Source organism: Anastrepha obliqua, chromosome 2 (assembly GCF_027943255.1).
Source record: "Anastrepha obliqua isolate idAnaObli1 chromosome 2, idAnaObli1_1.0, whole genome shotgun sequence".
Classification (NCBI taxonomy): domain Eukaryota; kingdom Metazoa; phylum Arthropoda; class Insecta; order Diptera; family Tephritidae; genus Anastrepha; species Anastrepha obliqua.
In genome coordinates this window covers 54,456,258-54,478,415 of record NC_072893.1, presented here as the reverse complement: position 1 = coordinate 54,478,415, position 22,158 = coordinate 54,456,258, and the positions used below count along the sequence as shown (strand labels likewise).

General features: G+C 38.1%; 1 protein-coding gene across 1 annotated transcript in view; it reads left to right on the top strand.

Moving 5' to 3' along the window:
- Positions 1–217: 217 nt before the first annotated feature.
- LOC129238156 (zinc finger SWIM domain-containing protein 8 homolog) overlaps positions 218–22,158 on the top strand; it is a gene marked incomplete at its 5' end in the record, with an annotated part of 46,167 nt that continues 24,226 nt past the window's right edge. The window contains one exon of the mRNA XM_054873192.1: positions 218–626. Within this exon, the coding sequence (XP_054729167.1) occupies positions 218–626 (409 nt within the window). The remainder of the gene's footprint in view (positions 627–22,158) is intronic.

The following is a 22,158-nucleotide window of genomic DNA, read 5'->3' as shown; positions in this document are numbered from 1 at the left end:
TCCATTACTAATGGACTAAAGCGAAGACACATACGCACACACACACACACATATGCATACACATCCAAACAACACTTCATCAAGTAACATATTCGTACGAAAAGGTTAAATCATCCGTCTCGTCGCGTGTAAAACTAGAAAAATATAATTAATCACGTTCGCAACCCGCACAATTTCAAGAAAATATTCTTGGACATACATACATTTATAAGCATAATATTACCATAACCCTTGGTGTATAAGAAGCAGCATCCTGGCGAACCGCAACGGTAATAACGGAAACGGTAGTGGTGGTGGTGGCAGCGGCGGCGGCAGTAACGCTGCTGGTGGTGGAAATGGAGGTGAGGGTTCACGACGGAATGGCGCTGGCGGTGGCGGCGGCGCAGCGGCTAACGTTGCGGGTGGTGCCGGAGCAGCTGAGTGGAATCCAGAGGAAATTGACCGTTTTAGTTTCGATGATTCGGATCGTTTCGAGGAAGACTCGCTTTGCAGTTGGAGTTCCGAGCCAGAATCGCTATGCAACAATTGGCGTGGTTGGAAGAAACCCTCGAGTTTCGGCTTGACCAATCCTATAGCTAGTTCAACGCCAGCCAGCTGTGCCCCGCGTAGAAGTGAAGTGGAAGGCGGTAAGTCCACCAAGCAGCATACAAGTTTTATGTTATATTTATATACATATGCATTTACAAAAACATAATTTAGTACAAATTATTATTATACTAAGTAGGTTCCAAGGTAAACAAACTTTTGTAAATATACTTTGAAAAAAAAATCTATTCGCGAAGTTCATAGAGTACTGTCGGCGTCATCGGTGCTTATTTCTTTCGATATGAGGAAGACCTGCTGTTATGGTGAATGGCGGGCGTTATCGAGTTATGCTGACTGAATTTTTGTTTACAAAAATTACTCAGCTAAACATCGGCGACATTTGGTTTCAACAAGACAACGCAAATGGCATACAGCGAGAGTTATTTAAAAAAACACCTGAATAAAACAATCGGATCCGGTAAATGTGTACGTTTATTTTGCCAAAACAGCCGACACAGTACTTTACTATAATTACATCAATATTGCGACACAGTTACTTTCATGATGGCCTGTTCCTTGTTACTCGGCTGATTAGTTGCCGCAATCTTGCAGAAAAAATCTAAAAACTATAGACAAACTAAACACATCAAATTTGAAAAGAAGTTCAAATTGAACTGGGTCAGAAAGTAATCTAGAGTAAACCTGCGTTTGAAAGAAAACTCCAGGTGTGTACCCTGCACTGGTACACAGATGGCTGCACCAGAAGGCAAAGGCGCCGGAATATATGGCCCCGGAACCAAGCGCTCTATGCCGAAGGGCAGTTTTCCAATCATCTTCCAAGCGGTGGTGTATGCCAACTGTCTATGTCCAGAGATTAAGTTAGACATGAACTTCCGGAAAGAGCGAATTGCCATTTTGAGCGGCTCTCAAGGTTTTGTCATCCTGTGAGATGAGATCCTCACTGGTATTTGAGTGTATGGAGAAATTGAATCTGTTAGGAGCGCATAATCGCATCCGGCTAATTTGGGTCCCAGGACACTGGGGTGGGTATGCATTGGCAAGAGTGGCCGCGGCATCACTATTAATAGAACCCGAGCCCTTCCTTGCTATGGGACAACACACCATCAAGAAGAAGCTTAGCAGAGCAAAGCGTAGCTTGCATCAAACTATGGGCCTACGCCATGGGAAATCCTTACTGGGAGAGTACAAATAAAAGAGATTTAAAACTTCATAGCCCTCCCCATGACTGCAGACTGAGTAGTCACCCGTACATTATCGGATATGGTCCACTAATTCTTGGCGTTTTTGCGACCACTCGCACCAGACTCCAATGCACATTTTCCTTGAATGTGACGCTACAGCGCGGAGAAGGTTGAGATATCTCGGTTAACTGCAGCCACAAGAAGGGCACATAAGCTAATTAGTTCGTTATGACGTTGCATAATTTATGTGACAGAAGGCGATGCTATCTCACAAAAGTTACACTGCCGAATTTATTACAGCTCCGTCACACTTCTAGGTGGTTAGTGTCGCGCGGGGTACATGTCGGACATTTGTTGAGTATGTCGTGGTCGATCCCGGATAGGCAGAAGTTTAACCTGCTACAATATCCGGAATGTAATTAACCCAAAGTAGAAAAAAAACTGTTCGCGGTACTTTTGTGCTCGTCTGGAATGTGATACGCTGCTCTGTAAATCTAAATCAATGTCGATTTCCACTTTCTTTGCATTTACCATAATCATTATTTTCTCCTGAGCAGTTTACAGTAAAAAATTTATTGCTTTCTCTCGAAAACGGAATGGCAAACCCAAGGACGATCATGTTTACTCTCTATTTACTGGAAATCTCTAACGATGCCAGCAAAAGCAACATCATCCTCTACAGCAGTGTCTACAACAGCAGCAATAATAATAGCAATGTTAACATATGTAAACAACAGCTCGTAAATCTCGGCGTTTAATGTCAATTACCTTAAATTACGGCCATCACTCGGTTAGTTGTCCGTCGGTGTCTTCGATTTGCTTCTCATTAATTTATTTCATGGCCAGCGCTGCCAGTGTCACAACAAAAGTGGATGTTGAGTTTATTGCGCTGTAAAATTCGATGCTGTTAAGGCTGTAGCGAAATTTTCCATTTAAAGAGTACAAAATTCGAATTGCTGAGAAATAAAGAAAACTGTAAGGAAATTAAGAGAAAAGGCTTCAGTGAGGTTGACCGCACCATACGCGTTAACCGGAACGACCCGGATTTATAATCGGCCAAGGACTGTGTCATATATATGTATGGGGAATGTTTATGCTGCTACAACAACAACAACAACAACCATAGGCGTATACAGTGCAGCCCAAATACCAGTTCATTGGCGCAAAAATTTAACTTTTCGTTCAGCAACTGCCTGCATTCTTTCAATTAAATTTAGTAACATATTTTTGATGGTTTTTGTCTCTACCTCACGAATACTTTCTGTTGAGAAGAAAAGGACAATGAACAGAGGGACGTTCAAATCATTTAGCGAACAAAGAGATTTAGCACGCGATAGAAATAGTTGGAAATCTTTTGTGACTAGACCAAGTTCTTAAATATTAGTTTGAGGAAAAATACTTTAACTGTTTTATGGTCGATATTTAGCATCTGCGTGTTGCGAAGACTACTAACATACTCGTAACATGCCTGTCAACTTCGATTGTTTCTGTGATTTCATTGACATTTTAGACATTATCGACATTTTCTTTGATATCAAAAAGATTCCTGAATGGAATCGACGTAACCAAAATTGCACGTAATCAGCTGTTACAATATCGGCACCATAAACACCATTCACAATTTCAGCGGCCGGCCTGGCTTGCATTTTCGTATTTTCGCCTTTATCAAAGAATTTTCTGTTTGTTGACTTCCATTGTAACTCACAACTGAGTGGAACGAACAAAAACCAGGTAAAGAATTGGTCGATACTTTAGGAGATATCGATCACTACCACCGCCTACCCAGAGAATAATAGATTTATTTTCCCCAAACTAATATGTACACATATGTTTGTATCTTACAGATTATAATAATCATCACGGAAAATTCGAAATTCGCATTAAACCTGTGAACCATATTTTTTATTGTCGATCTTTCAGGACACTTCGCAACCTAAACGCAAAAGCTTGTGAGTTTTTCATAGCGCAGAATTTTGCCAAAACTGGAGAATATCCAAGCGTATGACAAAATTTTGTACCCCATAAATTTTGGGTATTTCTCAACGTGGTTCTGATTTTAGGGAGTTAGGGGTAGTCAGAATTTTCAAGAAATTGGATTGCATTTTCTTAAAGTATAATATCTTAAAAATATTGTGTGAAAATTTGAAGTGAATCCGACAAATACTTTTCGAGTTATTCAACAATTAACAAAGGGCGCTCGGGCGCTCCGGAGCGTTCGAAAGCAAGTAGCTAGCAGCAGCTGCCAAACTTTAAATGCGTTTTTCTCAAAACCAAGTATTTTGAACTGGTGATCACTGTAACTTAAAAACCGCTTAGTAGATTTCAACAAAATATATATATATATATATATAATTGGCGCGTACACCCTTTTTGGGTGTTTGGCTGAGCTCTTCTTCCTATTTGTGGCGTGCGTCTTGATGTTGTTCCACAAAATGGAGAGACCTATAGCTTCAAGCCGACTCCGAATGGCTGATATTTTTTTATGAGGAACTTTTTCATGGCAGAAATACACTCGGAGGTTTCCCATTGCCTGCCGAGGGGCGACCGCTATTAGAAAAATGTTTTTCTTAGTTTTGGTGTTTCACCGAGATTCGAACCTACGTTCTCTCTGTGAATTCCGAATGGTAGTCACGCACCAACCCATTCGGCTACGGCGGCAAAATGTATACTGCTTTTGCCTGATCAAAGGATTTGGTTTTTTTTTTTTTAAAACTTCAATTTTTTTTTTCAAAAATTTCAATTTTTTTTTCAAAAATCTCAATTTTTTTTTCAAAAATTTCAATTTTGTTTTTCAAAAATTTTAATTTTTTTTTCAAAAATTTTAATTTTTTTTTCAAAAATTTTAATTTTTTTTTCAAAAATTTCAATTTTGTTTTTCAAAAATTTCAATTTTTTTTTTCAAAAATTTCAATTTTGTTTTTCAAAAATTTCAATATTTTTTTTTTTTTAATTTTTTTTTAACAATTTATTGTCGTTTTTTTTCTCGAAAATCTAAAAAATATTTCCTGTGGCCGCCATATTGTTAATTTTGAACAAAAAAGCTTCGATCAGGCACAAGATTATCTATTAATAAAACTATTTCTCTTGTCCGATTGATTTTAGAAGAATCTTCAAGGTCTTGTGATGATCACCGCAATGGACTTCTGAAGAAACGTGCTCCACACAAACAGCGATTACTTTTATAATTATTAATTTTTTTTTTAATTTTGCTAAAGTCAAGTGATGTATTAATGCTATATTTTTATTTTTGTAAAATAAAACAATTGACGAGCAAAAAAAAAAATTATTGAAAATCATCATTTTTCGGGCCTCTGACTACCGCTAACCCCTTATAGTCTAAAGATTCTTATATTTGACCCACCTTGTATTATACCACTGCCATGCATCGCCACAGCCGATGCAAATGCAAAATTGCGGCACCGCTATTATGCTACACTACTGATTCCTGCCTAGTTGCAGTTTTTCTCGTGATGAATCCATAGAACGCCCGCAGCTCCAGCTTCAGCTCTCCAGCTACAAACTAGTAATCGCATCACACAATTATATGCGTTCTTCAGCTAGTTTATTTTGAAAGCACAGCTGAAATGCTTCTTTGTTGCAGGGCTAATGTTGGTGCAAGACTGAGCTCTTTCCTAGTCCATCTGCTGCGTTGTTGAGTTCTCGCAATTGCTGCAGTGTTTTATCTTTTTGTTTGCAGCAACATTGCATTGAATTGTCTAAAAATAACAAGTTGCATAGTTTTTATTTTACTCATTTGTTTCTGTTTTTTTTTTGGCTCTCAGTTGACTCCATGTTTTGCTGTTGTCTCCAGTGATGGCAACTTCTGCAACCTTTTCGTTTGCGCAGTGTTCAATGCGCTCTTCCATGCATTTGATGTTTTGTTTGGAACGCTTTGCAAAAATCTCGACTTGAAATGCGTAGCATTTGGGAAGTTTGTTTGCGGGTCTGGGTATTTGGAGTACTCGATGAGTCTACGAATGCTTTGCGTCCAATTGGAATAGGCTAACATACATATATGTGTATATGTAAGTATGTGTGTGTATGTATGTATGTAGACTCAAGCATACCGCATATCTATGTATCTTTCTTGTATTTCGCCGCGAGCATTTTAGATTTTTCAGAATAGTTGCACACTTGTGCTTCATTGTATGCTCTTTTCTGTGTTTGTGTGTGTGTTAAACGGCCCGCTCAACATCACCTGTGCCTTGTCCTGTTGCTGTTTGTCTGTTCGCTTCTCTTGCCCTCGTTGTTTGTTTATTTTATTTTTTTGTGTACTCTTGCTTCATTTCTTTGCTGTCTGCTTGCCTGGCTTGTTTGTTGCTGCTGCTGGTGGTGGTGATTGTGAAGTTCGTGGCAGCTACACAGTCTTGCCATTATTACCGTTTTTCAGCTCTTAAGATAAAGATATCCATGTTTAACGCTGGTTGGGCTTTGACTGCCTGTCTTCCTGCCATCGTTTCTGCCATTCTCCTTATGTTTTCTTTATCTGCTGCTATCCGTGCTGCTCTTTCTTTCCCTTGTAGCCCTTACGCAGAAGTAGATATCTGCATCTTTTGTTGCCTGCTGTGATGGTTACTCGTATATGCCACTTCGCAACAGCCTAGCCTGCCGTTCATTTGCTGATGTCAAAAAACCATTTCAAGGACTTTCGCGCTGTTGTTTTAAATGAAATTAAAATGATGACACGATTTCCATTTTTTCAACCTGTGTTTACTTCGTTCGTCCCACTGCCGTACTATTCTTGTAGCTATAATATTTAAAAAAATTTAAGTGGTTGTTCACTGATCGGTTGCTGCTTGGTTAGTTGCAATGTAATTACCCTTCTTATTTTCATGATTTTTTTTCCTAAACGTGTATCTGGTCAAGTGTTCATTTCATTGTCTTAAAGTGTATAAGGGTATAAAGGGTGGGTCGTTAGTCGGTTGCTACAGACAGTTATTTCATGTTCAGAAAAGTGAGAGCAACTCCATATCATAACTTCCGTAGGAAATTTGTTCGCCTCAGGCTTGCACAATATATCAAAATATTGAAAAATTACTTCCAAAGTGAGTGTTGTACTGTCCAAACACTGGGTTTATTGAAAATAAGTTTTGGACGAGCTTTTTTTCGTCTTCTTCTTTTTGATTGGTGCGATAACCGCTTTAGCGATTTTGGCCGAGTTCAATCAAGGGTTTCTTTCTCGTGCTAACAGGCGACATTTGGACACACCAAGTGAAGCCAAGTCCTTATCCACTTGAACTTTCCAACGCAGAGGAGGCCTTTCTCGTCTTCTGCTACCACCAGCTGGTATCGCATTGAATACTTTCAGAGTCGGAGCGTTTGCATCCATTCGGACGACATGACCCAGCCAACGAAGCCGCTGGATCTATTTGCTGCGCTATGTCTCTGTCGTCGTAAAGCTCATACCACTCAAAGCTCCATCGCTTGCGATACTCGCCGTCGCTAACGTGCAAATGTCTAGAAATTGTCCGCAGAATATTTCTCGCAAACACTCCAAGGGACGCTTCATCGGATGTTGTCATCGTTCAAGCTGAATTGGAATTTGAAAATGTACAGCCGAGAAGCACCGAGATATTTGTTAACTCTTGAAACCCTCAGGCTACAAATCCCATTGTATTTAAAGGTCTGGAAGGGGAAAAGGTAGATATTCAAGTAGAAAAGAATAGAATATAATAGAATATAATAGAATATAATAGAATAGAATAGAATAGAATAGAATAGAATAGAATAGAATAGAATAGAATAGAATAGAATAGAATAGAATAGAATAGAATAGAATAGAATAGAATAGAATAGAATAGAATAGAATAGAATAGAATAGAATAGAATAGAATAGAATAGAATAGAATAGAATAGAATAGAATAGAATAGAATAGAATAGAATAGAATAGAATAGAATAGAATAGAATAGAATAGAATAGAATAGAATAGAATAGAATAGAATAGAATAGAATAGAATAGAATAGAATAGAATAGAGACATAGAGATGGCTAGACTTATGGGAATTTTGCGGATTCTTTGGTAAATCTGAAAATATCGTCCAGTTTGAGAGAACGAATATTACACAGTCTCAAGATATTGAAACCCAAAAATTCGAAGCCTTGCTCTAGGAAAGGTAGGACACTCACAGAGAAAATGTTTCGTGTTGCATGGCTCCTCAAAACATGACAGGCAATTCGAGTACTCATATGCTGACCCCATGGATTGTGCCCTGTAATAATACCGACCATCAACCGAACGTCTTTTCTTCCAAGTTTTAGAAGAAAGTCCGACAGTTTTCTGTTCGGTCTTGTCACAAAACACTTTGCAGTTCAGCAGCGTTCTTGACTGGACCATCGCTCTTTATATAAATTGCATGCATAATCCCTGATCCAATTCATGATTCCTGCAGAACTAATTCCGATTATTTGCTCTGGTCCCTGTGGGGTAACCGTTGGTCAATTTATACGACAGGACGGGTATGATGATTTTTCGTCTAGGCAGGTACTCAAGTGGACGGACCCGCACGCCTTGATCATGCTGCTGGGAACGCCATTTTGGTTATGGCCTTATAAATACCGACTTTTTGTAGGCTGCAATTGATGATCAACATGATTGGCGTATCGTATCAAACAATCCGTCGAACAATCGACCTTATGCGCACTAAGTCCGATAATCGCCTTACGACCAAGTTAGGCAAGTCAGACTTGTGGGCGTCGCTAATAACCGATTTGATGTGAATAACTCTTAAACGTTCTAGATCCAGAGAGAAAGAGAGAGAGAGAGAGAGAGAGAGAGAGAGAGAGAGAGAGAGAGAGAGAGAGAGAGAGAGAGAGAGAGAGAGAGAGAGAGAGAGAGAGAGAGGGAGAGAGAGCAACAACACGTTTTATATGGTCTTGGGAAAATTAGACTTATAGGACCGGCTTCTGTTATATTCAACAATTAATAGGAAGGATTTCATATAACAATAAAGCAAAAATCATTGAAATTCTTTTTGATCAGTTTTTATGAGCAACTTGTCCGTTGGTCTACCCTTCAATAATAAAATACTAGTTATAACCCTAAACTTGTCATGTGTTTCAATCAAAAGGGTTACTACAAAGGAAGGCAAAATTCACCCTCCTCCAAAATGCAAAAGTTCCGGTAGCAACCTATTGTCGTGGGAACGTTGAATGTTAGGTTGTTGTTGTTGTTGTTGTTGTTGTTGTTGTTGTTGTTGTTGTTGTAGTAGCTTACTAAACCCTGTCAGTGCGGTGTATTCACCGATCGTCTTCATCTAACGGTAGACCCAGAAAACGTGCAGTTTTGACAGGTTGGGTTCAGAGGGTGAGGTATGTTAGGTGAGTAAGTTTGATAGGGTTAGTGTCGTGCGGTGTGCCTTCACATGCTGCACATATATTGGGTATGTCGGGTTCGATTCTGGCTAAGTAGAAGTTTAACCTACAGGGTTCGGCGCTCGAAGTGTAACCAATTAAAAATCCATAAATTTAGTTTGGAAAATTATTTTTATTCACTTCAAAGTAAAAAATGTGTGAACATAATACAAAATTAATAATCAATTTACTTTTGCTCGATATGACCACCTTTTGCCTCGACTATGGCTTTGAGACGGTCCAGAAACGAATCGCAAGCTGCCCGAATGTCATTTGCAGGTATTTTGGCCCACTCGCGGACAATGACGGTTTTCAGCGCCTCGAGACTGGTGCATCTTTTATTTCGGACCTTGCTCTCCAAAATGTCCCAAAGAGAATAATTCATCGGATTTGCGTCTGGTGAATTTGAGAGCCATTGTGTGGACGTTATGAAGTTCGGAACGTTGTTTTTTAGCCATTCTTAGTTCACTCGAGCTTTGTAAGACGGTGCCGAATCATGTTGAAACGTCCATGATATGCCACCGAAATGTTTGTCTGCCAACGGCTTCGAAGCAACCTCCAGAATAATTTCCTGATAATATTTCGCATTTACCTTGACGCCAGACTCGATGACCTTTCGCGAAGCTACCAGTATCGTTGTAAGGAGTAATGGTGCGATAAAAAAAAGTGTATTTACTTTAAAGTGCTCGAGCTCACGAACAATCGCTGGCTGTGATTTTTCAGCCAAATATAATGCAATCACACTATTACGTTTGAAATCTATTACTGATTTTCCTTTTTCGCGTTTCGATTCTGTCGGGTTCGATTCTGGATAAGTAGAAGTTTAACCTATTTCAATATTCAGAATGTGATTGGGCGAAGTTACGCGGGTCTCGCGAAGCAGCTAAATATCTTCCTCTGCGATAGGTGGTGGTTGAACTCCGATAACGGCATTCGGGGGTCGGGTGTTTAGAAAGGTGGCAAGGGTCTCTCGATGAGTGTCGTTTAATGATTGTCTGTACATATCCATGGCAGCCGGTTTTACGTTAGAGAAATGACTCGGGGGTTTTCCCGACCAAACGCTGCTAAACTAGCCCTTGTCTAGCGCACCGTTGAATGTTGGGTCTTCTGCATCTGTGTCTTACTACATTTCCAATATTCGTAATTTTTTTAATGCGTACTTATTATAATGTTTAAATGGCTTTATTCTTATTATTTTCTTTTTTTCGCATTTTTTTTACGATGTTGATATTTTTTATTGTATTTAATAAATATCTTTGCTTATCTAAATTTAATATCGGCACTTCCGTGTTCGCGCTAAACAGCGAACATTGAATACCGAATTGACCTGACCCGCTTCGATGGCAATCTTTTGCTGTTGCCATTGTTGTTGGCGTTGCAATCATTTTAATTGAGGTTGTCACCGTAGCGATTCAAGCTTGTGCATAGCCGACGGATGACGAGGTGAACACCTCAAGCAAATAAAACAGGCGATAAAGCAAAAAGTGCAATGAAGTGCAGCAAAAGGGCTCTTGTAAGCGGTGCTGGTAGTTACGAGGGTTGATACTTACGTATTTTGGATTACTTATATTGACTACATAATGCATTTATGGTGGATTCCTGTTGCTTGTTTTTATTTCATTTACCCTTCATAAGGATATACTTTTTGTGCCGTTTACGGTAACTTTAGGAATTTAATTCGATTAAAAGTTATGTTAATTTTAGGAAGAGAGTCGAAGTGAATAGGTAATAATGAGGGAGATCTGGCTAGTTATTATTTTTTTACTACTATTTTTTTATTACTATTTATGAAGCATTGAGGCTAAATGAGTTTATTTGAGCTTGCAAGCCGAAGTGGGTTCTAGTTGCCATGAACCAGATGGTCTATTACATGTAAAGCTATTACTAATCACCCAGATTAGCATTTCCTCATGGTTTATAGTAATGCAGGGCTCAGAGATGAGCACATTTAGTGTTTTAGTACATAATAAGTCAACTTTTTTCATAAGTCTGATGAGAATTTTCTGCCTTTGGCTGCTGTGCCTTAAGTTGCATTATCAATCGATTAGTTGATTAGATTGTGTAATTCGGTATATATAAAAATAACTAATTTTCCATTGTAGGTCACGCAAATGTAGGAAACTTACTACTATTTTTTAAAGTGGGTTTCAATTTTGCTCCTAATGTCGCGTATTTCCAAAATACAACATTGAGCTAAGGGCGTACCAAATGACGTCTGTCTGTAAGAAAAAATTGTATTGTTCAAATGGACTACTCATTATTTTCGATACGCAATCCCAAAGCCTTCCATGTCTCTGTGTATAGACATGTTTTACTTTAGTCTGAAATTTTTTTCCTGCTTCTTTTGTAATGGATGCTTTTTGTGGAAAGTTCAATAAATAACTCTCAACAGATGGGGCTAATTTATTGCCGTGCAATAGTTGCTGTCTCATGGATCATGGCGCTTGATGTGAAGGCCCTATTGCCACTTAATTTTTTTCTGCCAAGATTGTGTTAGGTTAGGTTAGGTTAGCCAGGTTAGCCAGGTTACTTGTCTAACACAAGACACTCGTTGACCCTAAGGCCCATTGTGATACGTGTATTTGATCTCCATCCCCTAACTAAGTTGCTTAAACCATTTAGATCTTTGTAAGAAGGTAACTGGCCTCTCCAGTGAGACATTTAGGAAATTTCCCAGGTCTTCAAAGAAATAGTCGCCAAGATTTTTGGTACGGCTCTTTTGAAGTGCGGGGCATTCACAGAGGAGGGGTTGTACCGACTCAATTTCATGCAGAAGTCATTCTACAGGGTGCCAGTAGTACAGTGATTTGTTATAAAAAATATAAGGATGCTGGTAGTTGATCTGTTGAATCAAGGCAGACATTTTGCCCTTAAGACTCAGATTAAATTCAGTTTTGGCCTAAGCGCTGTTAACTTGGCGCACAATTTTGCAAATCTTTTGACACTGTTCTTTTAATCCAAAGCTTGGAATGACATCGATTTTAAGTGCTTTTGACATAGAATTCAAAGATTTATCACCGTAAATAGACGTCATAAACACAATTTTCTTCTAAAAATTCATGCACGAGAATTATTGTTAATATTGAATGAATTACTAACTGCTGAAATAAATGCTTTTAAAAGCACTGTTGTCAACTCATCTCCTGCTCTCGCTTCCAGCTTCATCTCCAACGGTTGCTTCTCATCCGCTGTCGCTGTCACTCCTCAGACTAATATACGAGACCAGCTCGTTAATCCTTCTAAGGATGATAGAATGCATTGCATTATGTACATCGCGAATCCTCCAACTAGCGTCTTAAGTTTGTTGGATGATAACCACGGTGGAAAGACTCTAAATGTGTGGCCAACATCAAACCGCTAACCGGCTCTAGACGATTTGGATGGAATCAGCTGACTTGCTTGGGTTGTGGCGGTGATTTGCTTATGAAAAAACCGAGATTGTGTTGGTGATATACATAGAACGAGAACACGTGTGAAATGAGCGGGCACAATTCTGCTGTCGAGTCCCCTATGACGTGGCAGTCGAAGTTACTCTTACAATTTTGCTTTGGATGACCAAACTTGTAATCTATCATCCTTGGATGATTCTCTCCCATTGTTTTTCTTTGTTCTCATATTCCAGTCCTCCCAGTTGGATACACCAAGTGAAGTCAAGTCCTTATCCCCCTGATCTTTCCAACGCAGAGGAGGCCTTCCTCTTCTACTTTCAAGCCGGAGCGTTTGTATCCATTTGAACGACATGATCCAGGCAATGAAGTCGCTGCATCTTTATTCGCTGCTTTATGTTTTTGTCGTCTTAAAGCTCATACAGCTCATTGTTCCATCGCTTACGATACTCGATGTCGTTAACGTGCAAATGCCCAAAATTCTTCCGCAGAATATTTCTCTCAAATACTCAAGGGCCGCCTCATCGGATGTTATCATCTTCCAAGCAGTTAGGACGGGCAATCAACGGTAGTCACTTGAAACTTTACTATACTATTGAAAGACTTTCAGGATACCTGCACCAGAAATGTATTTAGTTCGCTTTTTCTAAAGTGGCCGGTATTAAATCCGGGTCGTTCCAGTAATGTAGAACCGACTTTCGTGGGAACATGTTGAGAATATATATTTTACAGTGCCCCACAACTAGCGAATGGTCATCTTTGCCATTTTCCTTGAATGCTTCTAAAGTTAACTAAAGAGTATTTCAAAAGTGACGCCTAGATGAAAGTACTCAGTAGTAGGTTTTATTAATTTTTGACATTTTTCAAGTAGACGGATGCCTCGCTCATTGTTTTGAAAACTGTATGAGCTATTGTGAAACCTTTTGGGAATCTGTGTTTACTCGTTCAGCGCATCCTCTGTGTTAGCAAGCTTTTTTCCTGCGTCACACAGTGAGTTGAACTGATCAAGGACCGGGTTATATGATCGTGTCCAAATAGATCCCATTTGGGACATATATTGTGTAAATATATATTTTCTTTTGGTTTTGTACGACTTTCAAATCCAGCTCATAATCCTATCCTAGGCAGTTGCTTTGTTAAGGATTCGTTAATGCAGTCTTCTAACAGATATTTGAATTTTTAATATTTTTGCCGGTTGTATGCAATATATACACGGCCACCCTCGTATCATCATGGCGTATGTATATGGCATTAAAATGTTTGGTTCAAAGAAATTCTTATAAAGCTTTTATTTATGGCACAATTTATTGTTTATGGCTGCAAGAATGGCAAACAGCGAAATTAACGAACACGCAAAATTAAAATGGACAAGAACAATTTGCAATGCCTTATGTACTAAATTCTTTTTTTACAATATTTTTTTATTGCTTGCACCAGTTGTTGCTGTGCCTCGCTGAGTTGTTCTTGTTATGATTAATTGTCGAATTTGTGCAAAAAGGCAGCACCAACAAGGGTGGTAAGGCCATGAGTAATAAACAGCAACAAAATCAGCTGGCAAAAGCGTACGACCAGTAGCTGCTGCTCAGTTAGTGAAAGAATGGGTAGGCGTTTCAGCGACAAGCAAATGTCCGTACGCGAGCATACGCACGACACCGACAAGCACGTGGTCACGACAGCGAACGAGCAATGCCGATTGTAGAAGAAAATAAAGACTATGATGTCGAAGCAATAGCGGCAGAAAAAACTTTTAACATAACAAGAACAACAAAAATTGCATCAACAAATACATATAAGCGAAAGTTCAAATTGTTGTATTTGGGGTACATAAAAGGTTCGCTGCCTCCAACAGCAAAGCCAATGTGGAAACAAAAACGAAAACACAAACAATAACAACTGACATTTTTGCTCTCGTTGCTGTCGTTGTCCGATGTCACTGTCATCGTAACTACCATGGCTTGCAATGGTGCGCAACAACAATGACACAACGCGTTTTGTTGCAGTCAATTGGGCTATTTTATTTTACGTCTTATACTCCGACATGTTGTTGTTGCAAAGGTTTTGATATACATATGTATGCATCATTCGTAGTATTGTTGCTGCACTTCAAAATGTTTTTACTTGTTTCTTTTTGTTTTGTTTTATTATTACTGTAGCGCTGGCGTTGCTAATGTCAGTGTTGCTAGCGCTGTTGCTGTTGGTGTGGTGTTGGTGGTGATGGTGATAGCAACACTGTAGACGCTTACGTTGCTAACGACACAGCGACAGCGACGTCGTTGATATCGTCATCGTCATTATCGCCATACACACAAATACACACACGTACATGTACGTATACGTACATACATTCAAACATACATATGTGCGTAGATATGCAATAACTCGACGAACAAATGAGAAGAAGACGACCAAGACGACGATGAATAATGGTGCCACTATGTCTGGACTTAACCGAAACAACATGTGTTTGTTTTCGTTGCTTGCTCACTGTTGCTTTTATTGTTATTGTGCTGCACAAATACAAAGAGAAAAACGAAAGCTTACAAAAGCACGTCCATACAAAAGCAAACGCATACATACACATATGCGTACTTTTTCGCCATTTAACCCTGTCATTACACCCTCTATCCTTCCCTAGTATATACCCCATCAGCCTATTATCCCTTGACATTTTTGTTGTTGTTTTGTTGCGCTTGCGAAGCTGGCGACGCGAATTTTAAGTGGAATTTGTCTGCTTTAATTTAAAGGATTGCAAATTTCATATCGAGCACCACCGTTCACGCATTTAATTAGCCAACGTCTTTGCCTTTGGCAGTCCTGCATGGCTTTTGTTTTTGTATAACGAGTACGTACGCATGCCAACGGTTATACATATGTGTGTGAGCATTTACGTCCACACATACATACTATATACTACATACATATGCATGTATGTTTGGAGAATGCAACTCTGCAAAGAAAATAAGTAGAACACTTATTAGTTAGAGCTTCTTCCCTTTTCCTTATAATCAGGCGGTGATGTACTAAGAAAACTATTGGTGGGGCTTCGTCGGAAATATCCACTTTGTTACCTTATCCAGGATATAAAATTCCGCATGGTTTTTATATCAGTAAACACCCAGAATTGAGGATCACCAGGAACATTGATAAAGCAATTGCAGTTTTTTAAAATGGGTTGAGTGCGTCAAAAAGCGGCAATAGTTATGTAATGGTACGAGGGCTAAGGTTTTTAATAAAATGTGTTCGATTTCGTTCGAGAACCGTTAGATATATAAAAAACGACTTGCAAAATTAATATTTTCGGTGGTTATATTCATTCAACAGAGCTCGGAATAAAAACGTTAATCGAAAGATTTGCGTCGATTGTCTCCATATAATGTACGCCTTCAAGGTCACGTACTGGGCGTCCAATTGGGAATAATGCGGGCGGCACTATTGGGCTATTGCTTCTCAAAAATGCAGCGTTTACCTTCAAAGCATTGCGACAACGAGATGATGCTGATGCACTTTAAATACCCTTTATAAGTGTTTACATCAGACTTCGCAAATACGCAAATCTTTGAGGAATGAAATTTCTCTCTCTCACCTCAATACAAAACATTTCTTTTTGTTTCTCTCATTGCTGTTGTAAAACCAACGAGTGAACATTCGGTAATCTCCGAATCAGCGAACGAATCATTGCGCTCTTTAAGGGGTTAGGTGGGTTTGAAAATTTCAAAAAATCGATTTTTTTTTTTTTGTCTTATTAAATAGTATAATATGTTTAAAATATTCTCCTAAAATTTCAAATTGATCCGAGTAAAATTCTACGAGATAGACCCTTCAGAAGTTCCGCCCATCAGGCCATGTCAGTGCAGCGTTTCGCAGGTATACGCGTTTATCTCAAAACTCGATTTTTTAAGTCGGTGGACACGATTTCTCGAAAAGTTATGAAGCGATTTTGTTCAAATTTTGCACACATCTTTGGAATAACATTATCAAGTTATTGAACGAAGGATTTTTTTTTATTTTTATTACAACTAATTTTTTCGAGCCAACACATGACGAAAATTTGACCAAAAAATGTGTTTTTTTGTTCAAAGTCTGTCAAAAATTCAAATTAAATTTTATTTTTTTTTCCTTCGTCCAGTAACGAGATTTATCCATGTACTAACGAAATATTTTTGGTTTTTTGATTTTAAATGAACCAATTATGAGTTATGCTGTCCACGGCAAGAGCATTTTTTTGTGAGACGTTAAGGGAGATGAGGTACCAACGGCTGAGTTTTCGGAATTTTTAAATAAAAATTTCACAAAATACTGTTTAAATATGTATCTTTGATATGCTGAATTGTTTAAATAAAATATATGATTGTATATATTAAAAAAAAAATAGTAAAAATACCCTTTTTTTGAACCTCTGTAACCCACCTAACCCCTTAAAATCAAGTGATATGTTTTTTTTGTTCAATTATTCATCCCCACTCAGATTATTTCGAAATAATAAATAAATAATTTTCAGTGATATTTAAACGTGTGAATTTTCAGTCTTTTCAATTGAAAGGCGCGCAGTCGAAACAATGTATGTCATTTTTTATATACGGTGATTATATGTATATAGCTGTAGAAGTACTGGAAGATTTTATTTCATAAATCGGTTTTTGTGACACATCAAAAAAAAGTTCAAAATTTAAAAAATTAAATCGTGCGAAAATACAAACACGTACAGTGCGTTTAATAACTACAGCACTGGGACTTATTGACAAGTTTTGACAATTTATTTGGTTCTTATCTGGTTTTCATAATTTTTTAATGAAAATATAGTTCATTCTCTTACAAAAACCATATACAATAAATCCAAGTCTCATACTATGGTATGTGCACTTAAAAAAAATTAAAAAAAATTTCATAAAAATTTAAAACTTTTTAGTCTGAATTTTTCAAAACATTTCGAGTAAGTAGTTTTATAGCCTACCGAATTTTAGGGAAATAAAGTGCAAGTTTAAAAAATTGTTAAAACCTAACGAGATTTTTTGAAGCACTTCAAACTTGTACTTGCACTTCATTATACCAAAATTCAATGGCCTATAAAACTGCACACTCGAAAATTTTCAAACAGTCGCTGTGTTATAATAATTAAACGTAGAAAATTTCTTCGAAGCAGTCTTACTCAAAAACCACAGCTCCGATTTCAACACTCTGTACATGGTTGGAAAGCCTATGGGCTGGATGATTTGTGTGTAGTAGCCTAGACAGACGGCGGCATTGATCGGTATTACCGGCGCAGTTAATTTTGATTAAAATTGTAGTGTTACAGACGTTTGTTACGGGGATTAGTGAACAGCTGATTACCTTATTGGATAGTTTTGCCCGTAAAAGATGGATCGCAGGCGACAAATACGGGTATTAGCTGCCGTGGTACTAAAAAATAATTATTTATTTTCTCGTTATCCCCATTTGGTTATGAGCGGCTGTTCGTTCCTCTCCGTCCAGGTTGAACGTTTCTTTCTGCTTGCCATCTAAAATCGGAAAAACGAAAATGTTATAAAATATTTACTCCCTAATACTCGTACTCATCATATTGTCACAGTATTTTGATGCTGCGATGATTGTTGTCACTTTTTCTTGTTCTTCTCTCTAAAAGTTTCATTGTTGTTCATTCACAATAGATATTAACTGCCATTTTTTAGCTATGAGGCCATTCAGAATGAAGTCGTTAATTCCGATTAACGCCATCGTCTGTTTAGGCTTAACACTCATTTTAGCTTGGTGTTGCCACCTGTTTGTATTTAGAAAAAGTTATGTATAAAAAATAAGCATAAGTATTACAGCATGCATATTAAGGCAAATATTCCTAAACATTTATATTCCAAAAAATTTTTTCCGACAGCGTTGCCACCTGAATTTTAGTGCACAAAAAGAAACTAACTTATCACAAATTTCACTTGAATACTAAAATAATTAAATAAAAAATAAAATAATTAAATAAAATGTCAATTAAAAACTGAAATTGTTTTCCTCTCTCTTAAAAAATGTAATTTTTTAAGTGTTAAACACATTAAGTACCTATTTCATTTTATACGCAAACAAAGCCGCGCACACGAGCTAGTTGTTTATAAAAAAATATGTTTTGATATATTGAAAAAAACCATCCTTGCAAGTCAACCGCTCAAGGTTTTTTCGAATTATGAGCTCGACCGACTTGAAAAATTATTTCCGCGTGTAACGTGTTTTCGTTTCGGTACCCTTCGGACTGAGAGAGGCTGTGCCAAAGTTAAAAATTTAAACGAAATTAATTGAAAAAAAAAAAAATGATTTTGATGACTAAAACTATGTATATAGGGTGGGCCATGTAAAATTTGCTTTTTGAATCGGCTATAAAAAAAAACTAATCAATATTTTTTCAAACTTTTTTTTTATTTTGAAGATTGAACATTGTTATTTATGAATAAAAAATAATATCGTTCAAAATAGTCCAAAGGGCTTAAATCACAGCTCCGAGGCGGCCAATTGGTATCGGAATTTCGGCTGATTATTCAGTTTTCAAAAACGGTAGCCAAAAGTTCGAGTGTAACTTTGGCAGTGTGACGAGTTGCACCGTCCTCTTGAAACCAAATTTCTCTTCAATTTTTGGAAACAACTCGTTGAGCATGTCACGGTAACGCTTGCCATTTACTGTAACCGCGGCTCCTCGCTCATTTTCGAAAAAAAATGGCCCGATGATGCCGCCAGACCAAAAACCGCACCAAACAGTGACTCGTTGTGGATGCATTTGCTTCTCTACAGTAACGTGTGGATTTTCTGAGCCCCAAATCCGACAATTTTGAATATTGACGTAGCCACCGATGTGAAAATCAGAAAAGAACAAGAAGACTCACCACTTTGGAAATAGGTTTTCAATATTTTCCAATTTTGTTCAAGCGTATAGCGTCCCATTTCGTAGATGTCAAACCTTTAAGTAAATTATTAACACATTTGACATGCCATTTGTGTTACCATTCTCAAAAAAATAGGTGGTTCAAAAAGTAAACGCTATATGGCCCATCCTGTATAAGTAACTTTACTTGTTTTGGGAAACCCTGTATTTTAGAAAAAATAATAATTTTTTGTTCATATATAAAAAAAAAATAAAAATAAATAATTGGCGCGTATACTTCTGTTAGGTATTTGTCCGAGCTTCTCCTTTCAAATAATATTATATAATTCAACTATTTTTAATTTATCTTTTTTATATTTTTTTATGCGATTATATATAAAAAATGATTTTTTCTTTTAAAGGGTTATTTAAAATCACACAAATATATCGATATTTATTTAAAATTTTTTGTATGTGCGCTATAAATGTAAAAGTATTCATCTAAATACACTTATTTTATCCTGCCATAACCGATATGTTTTCAACGTCTACCAATCGTACCACAACAGTAAAGGACACTTGTGAGCAAAGTACTCCATTATTAATTTCAAAGTAAGGCAGAAGTAGCAAAAAAAGCGCAAAACTTTAAAAAATTACTTTCAAACTAAAAACCTCTTTTCCGGTCGTTTTGAACTCAATCGACAACTGTTGCGAGACGTATCGTTAAGTTCACCATCAGAATGCAAGTCAAGACCAGCGCTTGTTGTCTGACTGGCTGACCCTACATTCATAAAATTCAAGCAATTGCTTGTATGCGAGTATCACTTACTTGCGAGCAAGTCATAGTGTCTTTCCTGCCCCATTTCCTTTGGGTTCCCCTTTGCTATGCCGATCTGTATGCTATTTCCTTCCTCGTTGTTCACTTCGACCCTCCTTTTATTTTTCTTCACCCGTTACCCGTTCCCCGTTTCCCGTGCTTTTGATACGTCATCTTCGCATTGGCAATCCTGTTGGCCAACTACTATAGCATTGCATTGGTTGTATTGGTTGCTGTCTTTGTTCCGTTCCATCTCTATTTTGTTGCAGTTCTTCATTCGCCTGCCCCACTGGTTATCTTTTGACTTGTTGGTTTCTTTCTGTTGACTGGCAGACAGACAACGACATTGCATGCCACTTTAAGGTTGTTAGGTGGTTGTTGTCTTTTGTTACCTTGCTGACTAGCTGACTTGGCTACTTGACTGTTTGACGTTTTGGCCAGTTGACTGGTTGACTGGTTAACTGGACGATTGGCTATCGCTGTTGTTATACTTGTTGACTGTCGCTTTTGTGTTGTTGCTGTCGCGCGTTTGTTATCTTCAGAACTTGTCGTGTCAACATAACCAAAAACTGAAACCCAAATAAACGAATTCCATCAACAAATATATCTACATACATATTTTTATGCTGTATGAGCAATACAAAAATATCAACGAAAAGAAAAAAGTTGAAAAGACAGGCGCTGACGGGGAAACGCTGAATTGTGTTCACTTATATAACGGGTGTTTTATGTTTATGGTATAAGTAAATAGATGGTTTTTTATTCATTAAAATGCAAGAGAATCAAAGAATGAAATTTCGGCTTTGTTGACTTGCACATTTTAATTTCCCGCTTTTACTATAGCTGCCTTGGCTGCGACCTATTAAAATCAAATGGCCGTTAAAATTTTCAAAAAATATTTATCAGGATTAATCAATTACATGAGACACACCCTCTAAGAGAAGCGGCCAAATCACCTGAGCGAAAGAACGAATAGAGAAAGCACAGACAGCATTCAGTAGCAAGCTTAGCTGCCTATGGCCCTCGCAACAGATATCTAGAAATACCAAACTACGGATATTTGAGCCTGTGAGACATGGAATCTGTCGCAAAAAGATGCGCAAGCACTTCAAACTTTTATTAACCGCTGTCTGCGTAAAGTCATGCGCAAATTCTGGCCGAATAGCATTCAAAACAATGCACAAGCAGTGCCCTATTGTTAAGGAAATGACCAAACGGAAATGGAACTGCCTTGTCCAAATACTACGCCGACCTAACAACGACGTCACCAGAACTGCAGTTGAACGGAAACCGCAAGTCAGCCGTCGTAGAGGAAGACCGTCTAACATTTGGAGAAGGATTATTGAGGCCTTGATGGAATATACGAACAACATGGAGTGAAGTTCAAATATTAGCTCAAAATCGGGACCAGTTGAAATAATTTATTGAGACCAAATGTTCCATACAGGAATAAAATGATAAAATATATAATATAAATTACCTGAGCTAGGATGGGAGGCCAATTGAGAGCTGCCTTCGTGGAATGTTGTTATTTCTCGCTATATAACCTACTCCACTAGTTTGCTAGAACCATTCAACCTGAAGATGAAGTCGTGAACAATTTGCCAGCACCATCTACCACTGACATTGGTATATAGACTATTCGAGCCTCCAACATCCAAATCACACCAAACAGTGAACATTTCGGAGTGCAATGGGGCCTCGCGGCCGCCATAGCTGAATGGGTTGAGACTGCCGCTTAGTAGTGCTCTGGTTCCAGATCCGCTATGATAGAAAATAATTTTTCTTATAGCGCTTACCCCTTGGCAGGCAATGGCAAACCTCTGATTGTATTTCTACCATGAAAATGCTTCTCAAAAAAGGATCTGCTGTTTGGAGGTGACGTAAAACTGTAGGCCTCAAAGGATGTAAGCGCCAATTATATATAAAAGCCTTACATTTGCCAAACCTAACCTAAGCTCACAACGGACCCATTTCGTGGTCTAAGTGGCATCGCTGTCTCTATGTGCGATGCGGCTGCCAAACCTACACATCTCTGTCTGGT